Source organism: Ptychodera flava, chromosome 5, assembly GCF_041260155.1.
Source record: "Ptychodera flava strain L36383 chromosome 5, AS_Pfla_20210202, whole genome shotgun sequence".
Taxonomy (NCBI): domain Eukaryota; kingdom Metazoa; phylum Hemichordata; class Enteropneusta; family Ptychoderidae; genus Ptychodera; species Ptychodera flava.
The window spans coordinates 25700522-25722611 of NC_091932.1; the positions used below are offsets into that span (position 1 = coordinate 25700522).

The window sequence follows — 22090 nt, forward strand, 5'->3', positions numbered from 1 at the left end:
ATAGTAAAGCCATTTCCCGGCAGATTTTTCCAATACAGTGTATTTTGTTAGAGTTTGCGAAATTGAATAAATGGATGGAAAGAGAAGTATTGGGACTGTAAAACTTTTGCTGATTAGGCCAAATAAAGAAATGTGTGTGCCGAGCCGAAAAAAACCTGCAGACCCGTGACATTTTGTTCAAAATATTTTGAGTCATTTCTCTAAATGTTACCGTACTACATGGGTCTCAGTCAACAAAAGGAAAATATAAAGAAATTCCTCCAACCTAGCCATCCTAATTTTCATGGGCATGTTACTGGAAACATGAACGTATGCGGGATTTCGATCATGCATAAGGAAACAAATATCGGGTTTTTGAGATGTTATACCCCATTTCAATGAATGTGCTAAAAATCTGTGATACTGTTCACCAAGTCACCATCTTTGAACATGAATATAGACCACGGAGCCAACATTTGAACATGAATGTAGTTGAACCCAAAAAACATGACTGGGGAAACACCAGTATCATTTAATGGCTTGAGGCTCTTGTACACAATTGTGACAGACACCAGACTGAATGATCAGCTCAACCCTGCTGTCTACCAATGATTATTATCAACTGAGTGTTTCATTCTGACATTCACATGAACATACACAAATGGTTCTTAACTCTTTGAGTGCTGTAATTTTTTCCCGCCAAAATTTCAGTGCAACATTTTACTAACTTTTATGATGTTTTTGTAATTTTTTTGATAATTTTGGGCCAAATGGCAGAAAATTTATTGGCTAGAATTTTTGACCAAAATATTTGGTAAAAATCTGAAAAAAAATTGACTGCATTATATTTTGTAAAGGCGACAAAAATTTACTTTGGCACACTCAAAGGGTTAAACAGAAAACAAACACTTCCACTACAAAATGAAAGAGCCACTTTAGTACATAACCTTGGTAAGAAAATATGTAACATTGAACAACACTTAAAAGTTCCTGGTATTTCAGAAATTCTGTTGATTTTCATACAATTTCCAATTTTATGGTTGCACTTTTTTCACCTATTAGTTTCTGTTCCTTTCAATGCATCTGTTCTAGAAGCATGGACATCACTTTCAATATGAAATGCGCCAGTGTTCTATTCTTTCAGCTATCATGGATGATTTTGTTATTAGTTCAGGGTGACGGCTATTGGTATATTTACAGTGATCATTTCAACGTTTCAGACTGTAAATTTACTAGTGTGGGATCCACAAAAGGCATGAAATTCAATGTAACAGTTCCATGTGTGTTTTGGGGTTCAGTGAAATCAAGAGAATTCCATGTAGGAAGGAAACTGTGCATGTGTGACATGCTATATTTCAATTAAGCATCAGTATTGTATGTTGTGCATCAAAATCTCAAAAGTGGCATTTTCAGTTGTTAATGTACTGGGCTGGATTTCTGCAGCAACTCTCGGTACCTTAACTGTGATTTTGCCACCTAAGTGAGTCCTAAAATTCTCAGGTGGTAGACCATAATGGTGGATTTCCACAGGTAAAACAGATACGATTACAAAGACCAAAGTAAAGTTTTGGGTGATACGGAAATTCAAACCAGAAATGCTTACAAATTTGAAAGGATCCACAATTTTTACTACCGGTAGTTTCATGAAGAGACCAAACTTTCTGCCATGGAAAGATTACTACATGTATCTTACGCTCTTGCAGTGGTGAGAAGTAGACTTTTTACCCACAATGCATTTCAATATCCTGTAGTTTGTCTCTTTAGCACAAGACAACAGCTATTCGCAGTAGCAAGCGAGAATAACACGGTACATTGGTAACATTCATAAACTTTTCCAGAGTCTGGAATGTTGGCTTGGCAGTATAAAAACTGTTAATTCATTGTTGAAATTCTAGTCATGATGTGCAACCTTGTGTGTCAGCATTTGTAGCGACCAAAATCATCCTGTCGGAGTGTTTGGGGTTATACATGATATCTGTATCATGAAATCTGTATTCACTATTGTTTATGAAGAACAATCTATACAACTACATTACATTATGACTTTAGTTTGGACAGCTATACACTCAGCTTTAATACAGCACAAAATGAACAGTTTTGCATGATTCTTCGAATTGAACACAACCTCGCACTACGACTTTTCATCATGTGTCCTCTGCTTCTGTCTCGGTGAACACCGACTCCACTATGTCTGTCAGTCCACTTTCTTGGAGCGCATTGACAAGGACGTCTTTCACGGCGTTGCTGCCTTCCTTGGTTTGCCAGTTTATCAGCATCTGCTTGGCTTGGGCTTTGATTTCTGGATGATCTGTCTGTAGCGTTGTAATCTCTTCATTTGTCAGGTTCAGCTCTGTGGCTAGAGTCTTCCAGTTGTCTCCCAGTTTGTTGGCCACGGCTTCCAGCTGATCCAATGTTACGATACTTGACTGATCTGGGGCTGGTGTGAAAAAATCAAAGTTTGTTAAGTATAAACTGTAACAAACCTTGAATCAGCAACATGCTTTTTTAGCGTTTTTGATTTTTCATTGCAATCAGCACATATGTAATTTAGCTAAAAAGACATACCCATGACAAATACAGGGAAAAGTTTAAATTAGCAGAATCTCAGATAAGTGAATTGACAGATTTTGCTACATTCGCTAAAAAAGGCAGCTAGCTAAAAAGACCTGTTTTACACTGTAGTTTTTCATTTCTATAGAACATTTGATTTTTTTTTCAATAGAAATCTGTTACATAAATAATTCGCTACTTCATGAATCAAGTATTTATATGACCAGGAAACCCTGATAAAGGACTTGAGTATCTGGCCCCAGCAGACGTTGGAATTGACATTGCAACTTGCCGGTTTTTACTTCGCAAATTTTGCTTGTCAAGAAAGCAGAATGTTGTGCAGTATATCACATCATCCACAGACTAATGTGTAACTGTCTCCTTACTGCTGCAACTGTTATTCATGATTTCCTCCAAATAATTTTTTTTCCCTACACGGTATTTCCATGAGCAGATTTCATTCTTTGTTCCTGGTTTTGTCTCTTGTCTGCCCATGGCACTTCAAAAATATGAAATTGAGAAACTAAGATCAAAGTGACCAACGAACACAGACTATTAATTGGCATTAAATAGATGACTTGGGAATTGACAACATAAAATACTTTTGATGCAAATCTTTTGTGGGAATGGTCACCTGCTGGGCAAAAACTCTTAGATTTTTCACTGGTTGACTTACTATTGCTCTCCTCTGTGTTTTTCAAGAATTCATCTGTTTCAGCATTTTCATCTTGTGTTTTGATTTCTTCAGTTGGAGCCTGCTGAGACTGGAAGCAAACAAAAAGATTTATTAAAAGACAGAGAAAAAATGATACAATTTCATACATTATTCAATGCTTCACCTCCCCCATTTTCACATAAGCAGGTCCAAATGCACCATTGGTGATAATGGGTTTGGGCCACACCATGTTGGTGAAAGGGTTTGCAATCTTCAGCAGATACAAATCCCCTCACCACCTTTGAAGTGCCTGCATTTATGTAGAATAACATCCTCATAAATCTGCATCTTAAATCCCACATCTGACCATCTGGGTATGTTTTAACCCTTTGAATGCTGTTATTTTTCCCGCCAAAAATTTAGTGCAACATTTTACTAATTTTCATGGATTTTTCTGAAATTTTCTTGATAGTTTTTGACCAAATGGACATCACATTTCATTGGCTACACTTTTTATCAAAATTTTGACAAAATTCTGAAAAAAAAGTCACTGGGATACATTTTATAAAGGCGACAAAAATTGACTTTGGCGCTCAAAGGATTAATTCTGTGAATTAAAACCCAAGTTTTTCTTGGCTGCTTCTTGGATCTTAACTTGAGCAGGAGAGTTACATTCTTGCTGTATATTAAAGAAAGTGATCCAAGACTATTATGTGTACTTACTGGTTTTTCCTTTGCAAGCTTGGTGATCATATTTTCTAGGTAGAGTGGAATGGTTTTACAAGGCTGATTGCTTGGTTGAAAGAAGTGTGGACTTTTCCTGGCCATTAGGCGTAACGCCCTCCAGGCATAATTACTGTTGTTTACAAGCCTGTGACATGAAAGATATGATTATACATCAGATGACACACTGATCATATGGAAAAGAAAAATTACACTTATCTAATCACCACTGACCACATTTTCTATCGGGAAGCCTGCAAACTCTATGCAATCCCTAGCAGTGGCAGGGATGATATGCAGTGTAAACGGTGAATGTGGAAATATTCTTATTCAATATGCAAATTATGTCCAATGTAACAAGGGACAACAAAGTCATTTGTAGTTCAGATAAGTATCACTGTAAAATTTGAGCACCTGGAAAAGTATTCGAGTGGTGCAGTTTACTGTAGCACGCAAGTTGGTGTTTTGAGACTGAGAATGACAGCATCTTTTGTTCTATGTATTGCTAGTCCCACCATACATTGTTATGAAAATAAACTTCAAATGTGCAAGTGATAATCTTGACCTCGGAGACAGGAAGAGATCCATCGGCAGCAGGAGTAATAACATGATTTTCGATATCCAAATTTTAATTGGAAGAAGGACAATGTCTGAACCACAGGAATTTTGAGTGTTTGATCAAGGATGATAATTTAAGTTAGAGTTGATGCCTTGGTTCGGTACTGCTTTTTTGTATCAGGTAATGTTGATAGTTTGGAGGAAATTGGCAAAATAAAGATCACTATACTGTAATATGCCATTGATTCTAATTGTGCAATGGGTAATAACACTCTTCTGATACATGTAGATATATGATCAGAACTACTTGAAGAACACCAACACAGCCTTGTTTAACATAAATGAACCATATAATGATATAGAGACACTAGTCCCAGTATTTCTTATGAAAGCAATCAAGCTTTCTTAAAGGGACTCTCTCATAGCTTTGAGAAGCAACCAGACCCCTTAGGATGATGCTGATTTGTAACATTGTTCAGAGTTGGTCCGACTCTATTAATTTTCACCAGAGTCTGGAAATATAAAAATAACTCACTTGTATTCATCTTCAATCATAGCCTCTGGGTCAGCTTGCTCTATGGCTTCTTCAAAGAAATTTTCAAGAGATGGTAAGAATTGTCTGGAAATGTTGATGAAAAGAACATTTTGGTCATTCAGTTAGCACGGTACACAAATCAACAAGTGTGCTGTAAAAAACTTTTCGGCTTGCTAAGGACATGCATAGTATTGCTAATTGTTTATATATTTATTTCTCAGTTATTGACAATACTGTACAATTAATCGGACAAGTTTGGCTTACCAGGATTACAATGTAATAAAAGAAATTCGTTTCACAGTCTGTACAGAAAAGCATTTACAACAGTACCCTTTCAGGCCTAAACCCCCTATATAGGGGTTGCTCTGGTAAGTTACAAGAAAGTCAAGCCTGAAAGGGTTCAGAAGTCTATCCATTCCCAACCATTGAAAATGAAAACTGGTAGTTGGAGTACAATTTTGCCACAAGAGTATGGTGGTTCACATGTATTCTACACACGTGTGGTACGTCCCAATGATTCCACTCTAGCCCAGCTCTTACAAAGAATTCGCTGAGAGACAGTATTTCATCACTATGCACAGGCAATGGTACCGTTCTGCAAAGTTCTCATATGATATGAATATTCATAACTATCGCTTGCATTATGCAAAAAATTCAGTGAAGTACCCAGATTAAACCAGACACTAGGCCAGCATCGCCTGAGGCAGTTTACAGGAGAGACAAAAACAGGTATGATTCACAATGTGTATGTGGCGCGTTCCATACTATGTAGTGCATGTTCACATCTTACAATATTGGGGCACAACAAATGTATGGTACACCCTGAACAAGAAAGAGATAAGTACGGTAAAGATTCACATGACACTGGCATGTGTCTTTGAATTACCCCCCTTCATCAGCTAATTTCCATACAGATCACTCTCATCAACAAATTTCCATACAGATCCCTGGGTGGTGATGTGGCCGAGTGGTTTTGATTATCGAATTATTTGCGAAGTGAGTCAGTGCAGTAGATTTTGAGTTTGAATACAATCAAGAAATTACTGAATTCTATGACAAACTGGGACTTCACGAAGGGACTTGTACATTCATCAGGTTTGGAATAATCACCTTTTTTCATCTTGGCATGCAGCAACATTGTCCGGATTGATGTTCCAAAGTCTGGTCAGCTCTGGACTGCCAAGATCAATCTTTTTGTTTGGTCCACTTGCCTTCATGTCTTCACCAATGCTGCGTTTTCTAGTTCTTTATGCAAGAAAGAAATATCGACTTATTTACATGGCACAGTAAACAACTTTTATGTTTTCTTTGAAAGTGGCTGGACAGATTGAAGTAGACCCACACTGACTCTAGATTCCTTGGTACTGGCTGTACTGTTCGTCTGAATTACAGTGGTTTACATATATTCAACACATGTTTGGTAACTCCCAATGGTTCAACGCAAACTATTGTCTAGCAGTAATATCAGTCAATCATAAAGAAATCACCTCTGCAAAAGTTGAAACACTGCCAGGAAGGAGGAAATGCATTGTCAGAACACCACCATGCATGATCCACACACATCCTGCTAACTGTCAAGAACGCATAATTTGCAAATGTAATTTGTGGTCGACTGATATTACCGCCTAAATGATAATTACGGCTGACAGTGTTGGCAACTCTTTAATATAGACAGTATGTCTAGTTCCCATGTCACCAGTGGCTCAACGCAAACCACTGTGAAAAACTATACAGGCATTTGGTTTCCAAAAATACTAATGTTTTTGCATTTAACTTGATGACCAATGGTATTGTGCATGTGGTAAACAGTGCCTTGGTTTGCTCAAATACATGTATGGGTCAGAAATGGGTAAGAGGGTTTGAAAAGGTAAGATTCCATGTGTTGCTCAAGCAAAGTGTGAAGAACACATGCCATTGCACTAATAGGACATAATTTTTATGATTGTTTCCATGAAGAATGATGAAAGTTATGATAACAATAATGTCCATGATGCTGTTAATGATAGATAAGTAAAGCTGCCAGCCGTTGATACAGAAACACAACTAACCACACAACAATAAAATCTTGTTACACATCCAAAATTCAAAGCTCACCTGGGTTTCCTCTGTTGAGTTTCTTGGGATTCTTCTTGCCTGAAAATCAAGATCCAAAAATGAATCACAATCTCATTGCAATGAAAAATGGCATCATGAGAATTGAATTCCAAAGTAACGTAGCGGGCTTGTTAATATTTTCACATTGGTATATTAAACAGCAAGAAAAAGAAATACGAATTTTATTTTTTCTTACTTTTCTCGGATGAACTCTTGGCAGCCATCGTTTTTCCAGGAATTCCAGTTTTCTTCCCTGCTCAGAATGTGCTAGACAATAAAGAAAACAAGAGAAAGGGAGACTTAGGACAGAAAAATAAATTTGCAACGACAAACGACGCTACTTTTGTACAATGTCTGATTATTATAAAGATAATAAATATGTGCCTTGTTAGGTAGAAAGACGAAATTCTGCAGTAGACATAAACTATCCTTACATTTTTCTATACTTTGATGTTCTATTGGAGCAACGTAAAGTTATGTTTAAAACCTAACGTCCCCACACTTGGTAGAACTAAAGACTTCTATGACAGTACTGGGAATAGAGGGTAGACAATATATAAAACTTCAGCGGATACAATCCCTTTGACTGTTACTTCTTTGAGAAATTTTACATTCATTTGAATTAGAACATAATTTCCTGTATATTAGCTTCCAATCAAAAAATTATCAAATCTGAGCAAATGTCAGGTACATTGAATATTATATCTACTACCAATACAAAACCTGTGTTTTAATGTTTCGTTGTTTATATTTAAATGTTTAAAATTACGAGGTTAGTAAGTGTAGGCATATACTTTTGTTTAGCTGTATTCACCTCAATGCTTTTGGCAAATTCTGTTCCATGTGGTGGTGTTTCCTTCATCAGCTGATACACTTTCTCTGTGGTGTCCTTGACCCAAAGAGCTTGCTCATCTGTAAGTACTTGTAAGGCACTGGAAAGAAATTTATGATACAAAAATTAAAACGTATAGGTGTGTGGTGATGTAGTTTGCCTGGCAGATTTTTAACCTGATCACCCCAATTCCCTGTATAAATAGATCAACAATCACCAATGATAACAAAGTATTTGCGTCAAACCACAATGGACAAACAATACTCATAGTAATACACAAAATTCAAAACCTTGGCTGCTACCGGTATCTGTTCTGATTTTGACAGTCCGTGTGTTGGTACTTTGCCAGATCATGCAGTAAGTAACATAGCTTTTAATATCTCTTCATTTAGTATTTAAAAAGTAATCTATTTATGATTTGTTCATTAAATTGCACAACATGGAAGGACTGAAACTATAGTTAAGCTATAGTTTAATTTCCCATAGCCACCACAGTTGCACTGAACGAAATTTTCCTATTTTAAAACACTCACTGGCACAAATCCTTTTGACAGGTGTTAGATTAATGTCAGTTTGAGCACTGAATTTCTGACAAGTGACGATAGCATCTGCAGTAAAGTTTTTGCAGAAATTCAGCTCATTTTTTACAATTTTCATGTGCCTGTGAACTTTTTACACTAACACATAATGCTACATTCATCTTTCACAACAGTCTGCATTTTGATACAAGCAGTCAATGATGATCTTTGCTAAAATGGTTCAAATCCTAGCTCAAACCAAACAAGTATCACTGTATGTATCAAGCTCACAGGTCAGCACTATTTTCCTCAGAACTACTTCAAATGTAACAGAACCTAAAATTCAATTACAAGTCTGACACCATTTGTTGACCTAATGATTAATGCTATACATAAAATACAGGTCCACATCACAGGAAATAGTTTAAACCCTGAATTCAAATGGTCCATGGTACAAACAAACGAATGTGCACCAACGTGCATAGAAATATGTGTAGTTCCATACACTGTTACTCATAGGTTTGTTTCTACTGTCATCACCTGATCTTTTGGGTGTACTGTGTCTGCAGAAAACATCATGTGCTTTTTATTATGAAGTAGAATCATTCTGTGCTAGCACGAGGAAGTCCCTTGAGAATGTTCTTTTTTAAATTTATATTTGACACAAAAAGGAGGAGATGCAATTATGTTAGATACTCTCATGTTCATCTTTCACTTACTTTTTGAACTTCACAGTTGCATTGAGATACTGGAATAGTATCAGAAACTGCACCAAGACATATCTCCTGAAATTACTGTCACTCAACTGGAGGTCGAAGAGCTGCAGAGGACATTCGAGAAAACATGACAGATTTGACATAACAGTTACATTGGACATGTTTCTGAACAAATCATGGTTTACGTTACCTAAATTTGAAAGTTGACTGACTATGTCAAATCAAAAGCGGCAAGTTTCTGATGATTCAACTGTAGATGTGGAAAGAGGATTTGCTGTCTTGGTTTGCATTGATGCAGACAGTGAGTAGATGTCACTGATAACAAAACAAGACCTATGAACTTCTTTTTCTAAATAGTTTGATGATCAACGCACATTCAAAGATGTTTCACAGGATTTCAAGTGTCTCTTGCAATTCTGTCAAAATTGAAGTTACAAATGAATCAAAAATAAAAATGTTTCAGACGTTTGGTCTTGGAGTACTAAGGAAAGTTTTTAACTTTTCTCATTCATGCTCAAAATAAACATCGGAGATGTTCGTGCGTGCTTTAAACTAGCAAGCTAAGTACTGTGAATTTATTGATACATTTATCAGAAGTAAAAGTGCTGCATTGGCTGTGTCAACTCCGAGCAAAATTGTAGTTTTTCAATCCCTTCTCAAAGTGAATCTTCACTTGAAGACAGGTTTCCATGTGGGTTCAAAAAAGCCAGGCAACAGCAAATAATTTTAAGATTGGGGTGTCTAATACTGTGACATCTTCCACTTTCCTGCTTTCCGCAATAATCCATAAAGAAATATATGAGTAAGATACTGTATTCCTGTGGTTTATGGCAACACAAACCATACATTACAGTCCACGCAGAACCCGTCACTGGTGCGGGAACAATGCCCGCATAAAAAGTGCATTGTGCGCGCACGAAACGAGCATCATTGCCAGCAGTATGCGGGCAGATAAAGTGCACTGTGCTGGCACTGTGCGGGCACGATTCGCGCATCGTCACTGTGCGGGCATTGTTACAATGTGAGGCACATTCACACCTTGACCTTGAATGTATGGCTGAGTTGAACGCTGTTGCATGTGAATGTAAGTTGTAAGTTGTAAGAGTTTCATTCTTGTGGACAAAAATTGCAACAAGTGGATGTACAAGTGGCTACTGTAGTGCTGGGTTTTGTCATCGGCTCAGCCCAACTTTGACCCATTGCTGATTGGGTGGGAGTTGCGACGTTTAGTGTCATTTACTAATACTAGTACGATTTTAGGCCGGGGGTAAAGTGAAAACTCTTTACATACAATGCATGATCTGTTACTGTGAAATTGTTTATCTGACTTGGTGCGCAGTGAAGATCGAGTCCGATTGAAAATTATCGAATTTCTCAAATAAAGATGACATCACTGGTCGTGAGACGTGGTGTTGAAGAAACTGACTGAGGCTGTGATGGTGACGATAGGTACATGTAAGTTGTTGCCATAACCGTAACGCATCGTAGAAGACAAGTCAACACAACAATAAAAATTCTTGATCTGTTTTCTATTTTTCAAAATGTGTACTTTATAACAGGAAGACGATTTATCATGGCAGAAGTGAATGTCTGTGAACTTGAATCACTCTGGTCTGTACGAGCTCAAATTCTTTTTTTCAATTGTCAAAAAAGACGATTTAACTAAAAATGCTGAACTTCTGTGACAGTTTCACGGCTTTCTTCTTCTTTTTCATGCCTAATCGTAATCGTGACATCATTTTTGGTTCACATTATCATGTTTATTATGCCATGCAATTAAATGCAAGGAAGTCAGAAATAACGTTTCGTTGTTTACTCCCCTGTAGCGCGTCATACTTTCTCGATATACAGTAATCACGGTCCCTCTATCACAATGATATTACCGGTATGTACATGCAGGTGAGGTTGTTTTGTGTGACGCCTGGAAAGACCAAATTCTACAAGACGCATACTCTTATATGGTTTGGTTTGTGTTTGGTAAACACTGCAGGATGTAGGGAGTAAGTTTATAATAAAGCAAACCTTTTCACTTGTAAGGTATTTTGCAAAGTATGTATGTTCTCCTTTCTTGATCTGTTCTAACTTCTTCTTACTTGCGCTGACATCATCCAGTTTTAGACTACTGAATGCGTTCAACACTTCATCTGAATTCTGTAGAAGAATAGAAACTAGGTGATAAATTTGACAATTAAATTGCAGTTGCTAGCTTTCTTGATGAGTGAACCTCTGGACCTTATTACCAGAATCTTTTCCCCCGTGAATATAAATCAGCTCGGAATCACAGAGGATTTCAATGTAGTTGGTGTCATGCACATACAAATCTCGGTGTTTAAATCCAGGTTAGTTTCCACATGGCAGTTTTATAAAATTCCATAATTCATGATATTAAAAAACTCAATGATAATTGCAAACAATAATAACATAACCTTATAAGAGAGTGTTATCATAGAAATTTTTTTTTTGTAGAGAAGGTCAGCAATTTGAATGAAGTCACGTGGAAGCTAAGGCCAAAAAAAAAAAAGAAATGTTTCTGGTCAGGCCTTTCTTTAAAAATGGTGCGGCGACGCGGCTTTTTTTTTTTTTTTTTTTTTCCTCCTCCTCAAGGGAGCGAGCAGGGTCAGTTAAAGCGCCAAAGCTTAGCGGCTATTTGCATAATCATTTGCATATCATTAATTTATATTTGCATATGGATGTAAGCTTGCACATGCATCCACACATACATGTACACTCACAACAAAATGCAATTGTAACACACAAGTGTGCAGTTTGAACATCATGGAAACTCTTTATTACACTTAAATAAATCATCACAGTATTGTAATTACAATTGCAATTAAAACAAAAGATTCAGATTGAAACTTTGAGAGCAAGAAATGGTTCGTCTGATTGGAGTTTCATTAATACATAGGCCTATATTGCTAATAAATTGTCAAAACTTGCCAACAAAGAGGAAAATTCCAAATTTAAGCTTTACACAATTCAATGCAAATGCAATTGATTTTATCATTTTTGAACGACAAACACCGCGAATAATTTTTCATCACGGGGATAGATTTCAACCAGCGGCCCCCCCCCCCCCCCCCCCCCCCCCCGCATAACTTCTACTTCCACTGAACATCGTCGTTCGATTCTTGATTTTAAAAATACCACCAAGATGATCACAAGACATGAACTAAGTACAACTAGAATCCCTCGAAAATCAGGTGTAAAATCTTTCAGAGAACGTGTCAGAGTCTGCAGAGTGGAACCACACGCGACGCCAGGATCAATGTCAACACTTAAAACCTGTCGACCAACATGGCCGCCGCCATATTGAAATTTATGCAATGTGAACTCGATCGCGATCGTGATCGTACTCAGACAAACTCATCATTGTACAATCATAATCAACCTCACCAGTCAACTCTTGTTTCTTTTGCGGTTCATTTCGTTGATCAAAGCATGGGAATGTGATCAAAGGCCCTGCTAGTGCTACACCGCTACCTCTGTGAACACTTGTCCGCGATGTATACTGCGCTTTGTTGGTCGTAGTAGTCGTTCTGGAATGAAAATTTGTGAACAACCCAGTCGATTCTTCTATTGTTTTAACGTTTCTCTCAACACTTCCGGACAACTTATCTGATGCATACCATACTTCACACCTTCCACTCTTTCACCAGGTTAAAGTTGCAGTGAGCGCTTATGTGTAGACAATGCATGCATCAGCTGATAGCTACGCAGAGCGTGTGAACTAAAGGATGGCGGGAATATTTTAAAGCGTAGCGGGGAGAATCAAAGCGTAGCGCTAGCGGGGGGGGGGGGGGGGGGGGGGGGGGGGGGGGGGGGGGGGGGGGGAGGCGAAAGCGTAGCGGGACCGCTATGGCCTGGGGATAACACTGAGTTTTGTAGTTTTTATCAATATAGTAACATTTAAACTGTTCATGCAGTCACTGATCATGTGCCCCAAAGAATTTTCTTTCTCTTCAGCCGTTTTGGTTTGGTGTTATAGTAATCAGTATGTAGTTTGCCACAGCCGCCGGCCTCAAACCAGGAAAAAAAAGGGTGACGCGCTGTTGTTCAAGTGACGCGCGCGCTGACCAGAAACATTTCATTTTTTTTTTTGGCCTAAGGCATCTCAAACAGATATCTTGAGAAAGAAACTCCAAAACCTAACACTGGTGGCGCTCACCACCACATCCCATCTCTTGCACAGTATAATGATATGAAGCGTCATTTATGAAAAGATTACAAACATGCTCACATACACCTGGTGATTCAGATTGCTCTCCAGTGTTTTGTATATTGTTATGAGTTTAGAAAATATTTTACAGTTTGCTTAAACGCTTGGACAACTGGTTGAAAAAAATGATGCACGACATAAAGGAGACTTCCTATATGGATATCATGTAAATTTTGTAGCATATGGATTCTTGTGTTGAGGACATATTTCAATTCATTTTCTATATCATCAGAGATACTGCATCTGTATTTCAGAAAAGTTATAAGAGGGGCAATGGTTGAACGAAAACAAAAAATGTTGAACAGTCCACCAGCTGTGTTGGCAAAACCACAGCCTGTGAACTATTGCATTCTGTTATGAGATGATTAGTATACCTGTGAGAATTTTTTCCAGTTTTCTTTGTTGTAGCACTGTACTGGATATCTGAAGAAGTCTTGCAGAGACCAGAATTTCCTGTACAGGTTGTAGTCAATGGGCGTACCACTCATAGAGTCTCCCATCTCACCTTCTTCAAATTCCATACTCTCATCTTTTTCTTCATGCTATGAATTTATCAATACATACATTTATGTAAATGTATACACTTGTCTTGTTATTTGTGCAATGACCATTTCTATGAATCTCCATCATGTTTTTGTATTTTTTCAACTTGATTATATGTACCCTTGGCTGGAAAAGTCATTCTTCATATTGTTGTCAGTTTCAAATTAAAATACCTTATTTGTATAGTAAATTACACCTGTTTTTCCAACAGTATATGGTACCTTTGGCCACGGTCACTCCAGAGACGTGCTTTGACGTTTGCACATAAAATGGCTGATTGCTTTTTATATCAGGACAGCATGACTCCATCTGATGGAGTTAGAGGAAACATTAGAATATCAAAACCAAACAAATAACAATTTATTCTCACTTGCACAGACATTGAATGATGTTTCTTCTCTACAACTATGCATATTGTTTTCATCATAAAGCAGTTCCAAAACACAAATTCCTACATAAGTCTAGCTCTGTGTTCTAATCATGTATTATACACACACTGGTAGTTACATGTATATCAGACTTTGTTCAAAATTAATACAAAACTACTGGTAGTGCCATCATCAAGCTTTGTCAGTACAAGTGAATTTTGTGACTTTGTCCCACCAGATTATTACCGATAATGTGTCCGACTATTCAGTATTGTGGCCAAAGATGTTTTCTACATCTACAAATTCACTGGCATCACCAAAACTAAAATAATAGCAATAATGTACTCAAAATGGACTCAAGTAACTTTGCACTCTACAATGTACTCAAATTCACCTCGTACATTATGTCATGCAAATTTTTCTTTTGTCCTTTATGGACCTCAAGGGGTTTATTGCTTAAACATAACAAGACATAAACGACAAACATAATTTTCAAAATATGTATCCATCCAGAGAAAAACTTTTCAAATTTGTATCCCTGTGACACAATTGACATCAATAAAATTATCATTATTACCTACTCTATTGAAATTTCAAAAGTCGCTGTCAAGAGCTAAAAGTTTTCAAATTACCTTAAGCAAGCCATCTACATCCTTGGTGTTGTAGACGGTGATATTTTCCAAGTTGAACTGACTCATCAAGTTCAGGCCAGATTTTTCATTGAGTGGAAACAGCCTAGCTAGGAATAACTGTATACGACCACAGAATACTGTCCTTTGAGGCTGAGACAGTCTCCTGAGAAGATCTGAAAGTGAAAATGCAAGAATTGTGGTAAACGGTAAACAACAGAAAAAGCAGCAAAAATGCATCACTATGCCTATTACCACAAATATCTTGTTCTGATCATGAAAACATACTATATAAAACACAATAACAAATAAAATATGCATATTATGCAAAGATATAAATCTGTAATTGAAATAGTGCTTTCAGAATCAGACTTGAACAAGTCTAGCATACAGTACCTGTTAAATGACATACATGTAGAAGCGACATTTCAATAAATTCTATGGTTAACATAGGTTACCAAAAGTATAGAACAGGTGAAGATTGATTTCCACAATTTTATTACGAAAGCACAACTTACGTTGATGTTTTGAAAAAATTCTACTGATGACATTCTCCATAACATCTTGATTTCTGATAACCTTATCAGACACATAATTTTGTTACTGACAGAAGTACATAATCTGACCAACGACAATGTACACGATCAATCTCAGTGTTCTCAACTGCTTGGCAAAAATGGAGGGGTGGTCAATTTACATAACAATGCATAATTTGCATACTTTGTGGTAATGAAAATATATTCTTTTGCATAGTTATTAACAAATTAATAGATTGCTTCAAAAGCAGAGGGCTGGCCAACCCCTAAAAGTTCCCTTGTGGAGAACCCTGAATCTTGATGTAAGGTTAGGCTACTCACCATTACACATTCTCAGGAGGTAATTTTTCCCTGCATTATAGAATGTTGGCTGTAAAATAGAGTAAAGGTGCAAACTTTTGTCATTGACTTGAGACACTGACATACTACTCTAACTTTGAACTGATGCAGAATAATTAACACAATAATATCTCAGAACACACAGTTTCAGGAAATGTACCATTATGTGTGTGTAATGTATTAAAATGAACAACTGGAACCAATAGCTGTTAGCAAGTCTGAAAACTACATGCACACTGCTGTCTGGAAAGGAGTCGTTCAAAAACAATTCAAAAAGCTGAGAATAGTCCCTAAAGATTTCTAAAAGTTGTATTTATCTTCTTGTTACTGTTTTATTACCAACCGTGAAATGCGCAAAATGGAAAGCAGCAAAGTATATGAACATTATGAAAGTACATCCACTTACCAGCGTCCATGTTGAAACTTTGCTCTCAACAAATTTGAAGATATCATCACAGACGTCCAAGGTGACAACTTCAGATATGTCGGTTAGCAACACAAACGGTGTTGAGGCAGTGCAGAGTCCTTTATGAGCAGCTTCTATGGCCAGCTCCACGGCTTGGATGTAGGAATTGGGACCTTGTTCCTGAAGCTACGGGACGTGAAACAGAAATTCTAATATGCAAATAGGGCCGATTTCCAGTGTACCTGCTAATCAAATTTGACATGTCATGATGCAAGGCAAAGCTTCCTAACACATGGAATTTCTGATTAATTTGACGCGTCACTGACGCAGCCATGAAAAAGTCTGCAATAATGTAAAGAAATATTCAGAGGATTCATATCTAAGCCGATTACACTTTCACTTTGCTTCTTATTAAAAAAAATTACTGAAATATGGCATTGTTAAAGTGTTCACTTTTATGGAAGGCTTGTCACTCAATTGATCTGTCAGTGAGCGGTTATTACTGTTCGATTGTCTACTTTTGGCCTACGCCCTTCATCAAGATGCATCAAATTGGCATAGTGGGTCCACTGATGCACAGAGGAGCTAAAGACTTCACTATTATTCAATCTTACATTCAAAGTTTGATCAAAACAACTGTGAACACTGACTTCCACAAGTTGAAGCAAACGACAATGAGATAGATAACTTTTGAAGCAATACAAAAAATTTACTAAGGAGAGATCGCTATAGGCACTGGTACTACAGGAAGAAGATTGTTGCATTGGCTAATACTGGGGGCACACTGATATACATTTTTGAGTTCACTGTATTTGTATCTTGGATTATACATGAAATAAACACCACTACATCGTGAAATGGTACATCTATAAATATCTGTCAATAAATGTACTACTATTTACAGTTACTATACCAAGTCTGGTTATACATGTGACTTACTACAAGATCCCTGATAACATCTCTGAATGCTTGGTCATAGGTACTTTTCTTTTCACCATCACTGTTCAAAGAGAATTGTAAATGTTAGTCAATGTACACTGACAGGTATATGCCACCGCTGATCAAAATATTTATTCCCATTATTCACATAGAATTACACGTACATTTTACGCCAATTTTTTTTACAGAGACTAGGAATATTGTCAAAACTGCTACTTGCAAAAGTATAACTACATTAAAGTTACACTGATGTTCAGTGATGTACAGCATATGTTGCCACATGCTGCACTACACTGCATTTCATAAACGTCTTTGCAAACTTGCAATGCTGATATCAGAGCTTTCAAATGAAGGCATCTTTACAGCTATTCAGTCTGAGTGATTTCTTCAAATAAAGCTTAAATATTGGATACATGAACAAGTAAAAATGTAAAGCATGTATCTAGTTCAAGCAAATACAAGGTGATACAGAACATGTACACTAAGATGAAGATGCTTTGTACAACAGTCACAGAACTGCACTAGCAGCGTACTGACTGCAGTGATATAAGCAGTGAAATACTAATTCATTTTGCTTGGGCTCTGTAATCTCATTGAAAGTACTGCACATGTAATTGTACAGCCTGGGAAAATTACTCACCTGCCACTCACATCACCAAAGCATCTTTCTATTGTACTGAATGAACCAGACTTGAGTGATTCCTTGACACCTTGCTGCAAGATAAAATGAGAGACACAACCGTGTTCTGCAAAAAATAGATTTTAAAAATAAATTTGCTGGACTCTGTCAATTTGACGCTAACTTACACATGCATATGTAGAGCCTGGCCTCGTATCAAAGTCACATCAACCCTCGATACAATAATTCTGTCTGTATCCAGACTATTTATAAATATCTTACACTGGCTCAGGGAACTCCGCTGTATGCTTGGCATTAGTTCACGAAGTTAACGTCACTAATTGCAGTCTGAGACTGACTATTTTCCTTCAGGCACAAGAATTTTGAGGTTGTTCTTGCATGGAGCTACATGGAGCTACCGAAAGATTTGGTAGCTCCAGTCCATGGTTCTTGTGACTTGCCCATAATTTATACTGGATCGATGTTTTCTCTGATTTATAGCATAACATAGTGAGTAAAATGCGATTAGAAGATGTAAAGTATGCCCTGTTGCAAAGATTTGGCAACTTTCGAAGTTTCTGCTTTATTCTGCTTGTCCCTTTCCAATAAATTCTATTCCGTTGTTATTCAATCATGACTGTTCAGCCGTTTCTAGCTCCATGGTTCAGCAAAGTTCAGCCTCCAGGTGTAAAATAAACTAACTACATATAACTAAACTAACTATCTAACTTCAGCAGAGTAAGTCGGCGTTTTTTTAAGGTATTGGTTTCACTTTAGAGCACGGGTTTTTCTCTTACAAGGTGCAATCACGGTTACGCTGCCAACCCCCTCCGTGGCGGAATACATCACATCATGAGCATCAGGGACCGGGCTTCATCACTTTGGCTACTACAGATTGAGATTGGCAGCGCAGCACACCGGTGGGAAGCTAATAATGCTGAGGGGACCTCAGATCTCTTCCATGAACAGAAACTTTCAACTACATACAATCGCTATGGAGAAATGTCGTTAATCAATACGTATTAAACATAGCAGCCGCAGAATTGGCGCGGAATTACTTACTGTAAACTTCTGTCTTGCGAGACCGAATTCAAACATGGACGCAGCCATTTTGAAAATGCTAATCAGCAAGATCTATACGTAAATCGATGACATCACAAGTTTATGCTCACAAGTTCGATGACATTTGCCGCCTACCGGTGCCGTGCCGATTTTATCCCTTGCCGATTTCATCCCCGCACATGCGCAGACTATCCAACATGGTTTCTATTCATAAAACGGCCCCAGACATGTAGCCCCGAATCTGAAGCCACTTTCTTCTATCTTTATATGTCAGCCGTTTCGACTTTTTGAGAAGCATTCTTATCATAGCCTGTCAAATCGTATACTTGTACCGAAATTCCTGCAGATGAAACAGTATTGGTCGATAATGGGGCGCAAACTGGCAAGATCGCGTACGCATCCGAGGCATGGCCGAGGTATTAGTAAATGCATAAATCACGACAATACGCAATATTAACGTCAGTTGATTTGACAAGTCTTTAAAGGTGTTTTCGGCATGAAACAATTAATTGCTTTGATCAATATGTCATAATGGTTATGGCCTACGCGTGAGAGCGTGTTTAATGCGCCTGAATGATACCGTCATCAATCATTGCCAGTTCCTCATGAAGCAGCAGCATCCACATATTGATGGCTTGCAGGACGTAGGTGTCACCACCACAGGTGTCTTTGTTGGCACACCAGATAGGGACTTTGTACAAATTTTGAACATTCGAGAGAGTCACTGGATTGTTGCATCAAATTTAAACTGTAATGTAGGAACTGTTAGAATTTATGACTCTATGTCATCATCTATTGATCAGAATGCAAAGAAATCATTAGCATGGATGTTGTACCACAACGGTCCTACCATGAAAGTTGTTTGGCCGTCTGTCCATAAACAGAATGGTGGGTCTGACTGTGGTTTGTTTGCTGTTGCTAATGCATTTGCACTTTGTGCGGGTGACAATGCAGCAGATATTATCTGGGATCAGGGAAATATGCGTTGTCATTTAAGTAAGTGTCTTGACAAAGGTAACCTTGTCCCTTTTCCAGTAAGGAAAGTACGTCGTGGTAGATGTTTAGCCCCCAAAGTGTTGTCAGTAGAGCTATATTGTCATTGAAGACAGCCTTATGTTAGGGACACACTGATGGTTCAGTGTCAATTAAGAATGTAGACGATGGTACCACAGCTCATGTGAGAGTATACCAGAAGATGCATGTTTAACAAAATATCAGTTAATATGTTCTCGTTGTTAGTACACATGTTAGGGCATGATAAATAAACTTGGAATGTTGCTTTTACTGCAGAAATTCGTACAAAAGACTGTCATTACTAGATGAAATAAAATTATATTTTCCTTGTAAACAATATACCAACACTGTTTCATTTTAGTCGCCTCATACATCATGTAACCACAATCTATTGATAGAATAAAAGATGGAAGTATGACAACGCAAAACTCTTTTAGAATATTGTATTGTTGCATTGCAATTGAAGACAATAAGGCATACTCATACCTAACATCTTTCCTATTTAGCATGAATTATTCACAAGGTGTGAATTCACATGAATCTTTGAAAATTACCCCCAAAATATGTTCATAGCTCCATTCCACATATGTTATTTGCCCAAAAAATCTAAATATTTTTTGTTTGCTTTGATTTGTTTGAAAATTATTAGGAGTATGCTATTAGAAACATGAGAGAATTTAATTTCTAGGGACCCCTTGAGTTTCAAATGGTCACTCACTCATAAAAGGCAGTGATTCAGTTACTCACCGGCCTTTGGCAAATGGCCGGTTTTTTTGCAAAATGTCCTAAAGTTTTTTGTAATTTCTGACAAATGGCTGAAAAAAATTGTCACAAACCAACTTCAATCAGCCCTTGAAGCATAGTTAAAGCTGGTTCCACACTTGAGATCGTAAACTGCGTAAAAGTTATTCAAAGTGGCTACAAGATTTTTGATTTGGCTATTGAGTTGGATAATCATTTTGGTCATCAAGGGGAGCCCTGCAGTTTATGCGAATGCAGTAAACTAAGTGATACTGACAGTTCATATTGGCATAATTTGACACAACGCTAGTGGTCTATTATAGACTTACCTCTAATGCACTCACCAGACTTGCCTATTTAACACCAAATATGGTACCAAGTCATGATGACACACAATGACACTGTACTGTTTATTTTATTGAAATACTTTACCTCCCCCAAAATGTATTTTGTCCCCATTTAAACCTACTATGGGTCACTGTGTCCCCATGCTAGCAAAACCTGGGTGAAACACTGTATGGCATAATAGGGGATAAATGATTACAGTAAGAACAAATGAATATTAATTAATCTTATGATCATTAATGAATGCACAAATGTCCCCCCAATTATCCCCCCAAATTTTTGGCGTGAACTTGGATTTTGAGTCGAGGGTCGAAATCGGCAACTGCAGAACCGAAATCGGCAGCTATAGCAGTTCTATGTTCATAGTAAATTCCCGGAGTAAATATCACCGATTGATGCACTTAACTTATAATACATTTTCAACTTATTTAGACACATAAAATTGACCACCGGATAGATTGTACGAAAGAAATTTTTGGCGTGAACTTGGATTTTCAGTCGAGGGTCGAAATCGGCAACTGCAGAACCGAAATCGGCAGCTATAGCAGTTCTATGTTCCTAGTAAATAACACGATCACGATTGATGCACTTCCCCAAACTTATAATACATTTTCAACTTATGTAGACACATAAAAATGACCACAGGATAGTATACGAAAGAATTTTAGCGTGAACTTCGATTTTAGTCGAGGGTCGAAATCGGCAACTCGGCAGCTATAGCAGTTCTATATTCCAAGTAAATTCCCGGAGTAAATATCACCGATTGATGCACTTAACTTATAATACATTTTTAACTTATTTAGACACATAAAATTGACCACCGGATTGATTGTACGAAAGAATTTTAGCGTGAACTTGGATTTTGAGTCGAGGGTCGAAATCGGCAACTGCAGAACCGAAATCGGCAGCTATAGCAGTTCTATGTTCATAGTAAATTCCCGGAGTAAATTACACCGATTTTGATGCACTTTTCCAAACTTATAATATATTTTAAACTTATTTAGACAGATAAAATTGATCACCGGATAGATTGTACGAAAGAAATTTTTGGCGTGAACTTGGATTTTGAGTCGAGGGTCGAAATCGGCAACTGCAGAACCGAAATCGGCAGCTATAGCAGTTCTATGTTCCAAGTAAATTACATCGATTGATGCACTTCCCCAAACTTAT

The 22090-nt window shown here is 37.5% G+C and overlaps 1 protein-coding gene across 1 annotated transcript; it reads right to left on the bottom strand.

Moving 5' to 3' along the window:
* Positions 1–894: 894 nt before the first annotated feature.
* Positions 895–18959, bottom strand: LOC139133377 (THO complex subunit 1-like). The gene is made up of 17 exons (XM_070699937.1): positions 18821–18959; positions 17780–17853; positions 17140–17200; positions 16201–16386; positions 15777–15825; positions 14923–15095; positions 13754–13921; positions 11183–11311; positions 9164–9264; positions 7909–8026; positions 7291–7361; positions 7095–7133; positions 6111–6245; positions 5001–5084; positions 3908–4055; positions 3206–3293; positions 895–2416 (listed from the first exon to the last, which is right to left on the bottom strand). Exons 1-17 carry the CDS (start codon positions 18866–18868, stop codon positions 2124–2126), a joined length of 1965 nt encoding a protein of 654 aa, XP_070556038.1. The 5' UTR covers positions 18869–18959; the 3' UTR covers positions 895–2123.
* Positions 18960–22090: the final 3131 nt, after the last annotated feature.

Coding starts and splice junctions, on each gene's coding strand:
- LOC139133377 (XM_070699937.1), bottom strand. CDS start 18,868: ATGGCTGCGTCCATGTTTGAATTCGGTCTCGCAAGACAGAAGTTTACA. Junction 7,362..7,908: donor AATTTGCCAAAAGCATTGAG/GTGAATACAGCT, acceptor TTTATTGTCTAG/CACATTCTGAGCAGGGAAGA. Junction 6,246..7,094: donor ACTCAACAGAGGAAACCCAG/GTGAGCTTTGAA, acceptor TCTTGCATAAAG/AACTAGAAAACGCAGCATTG.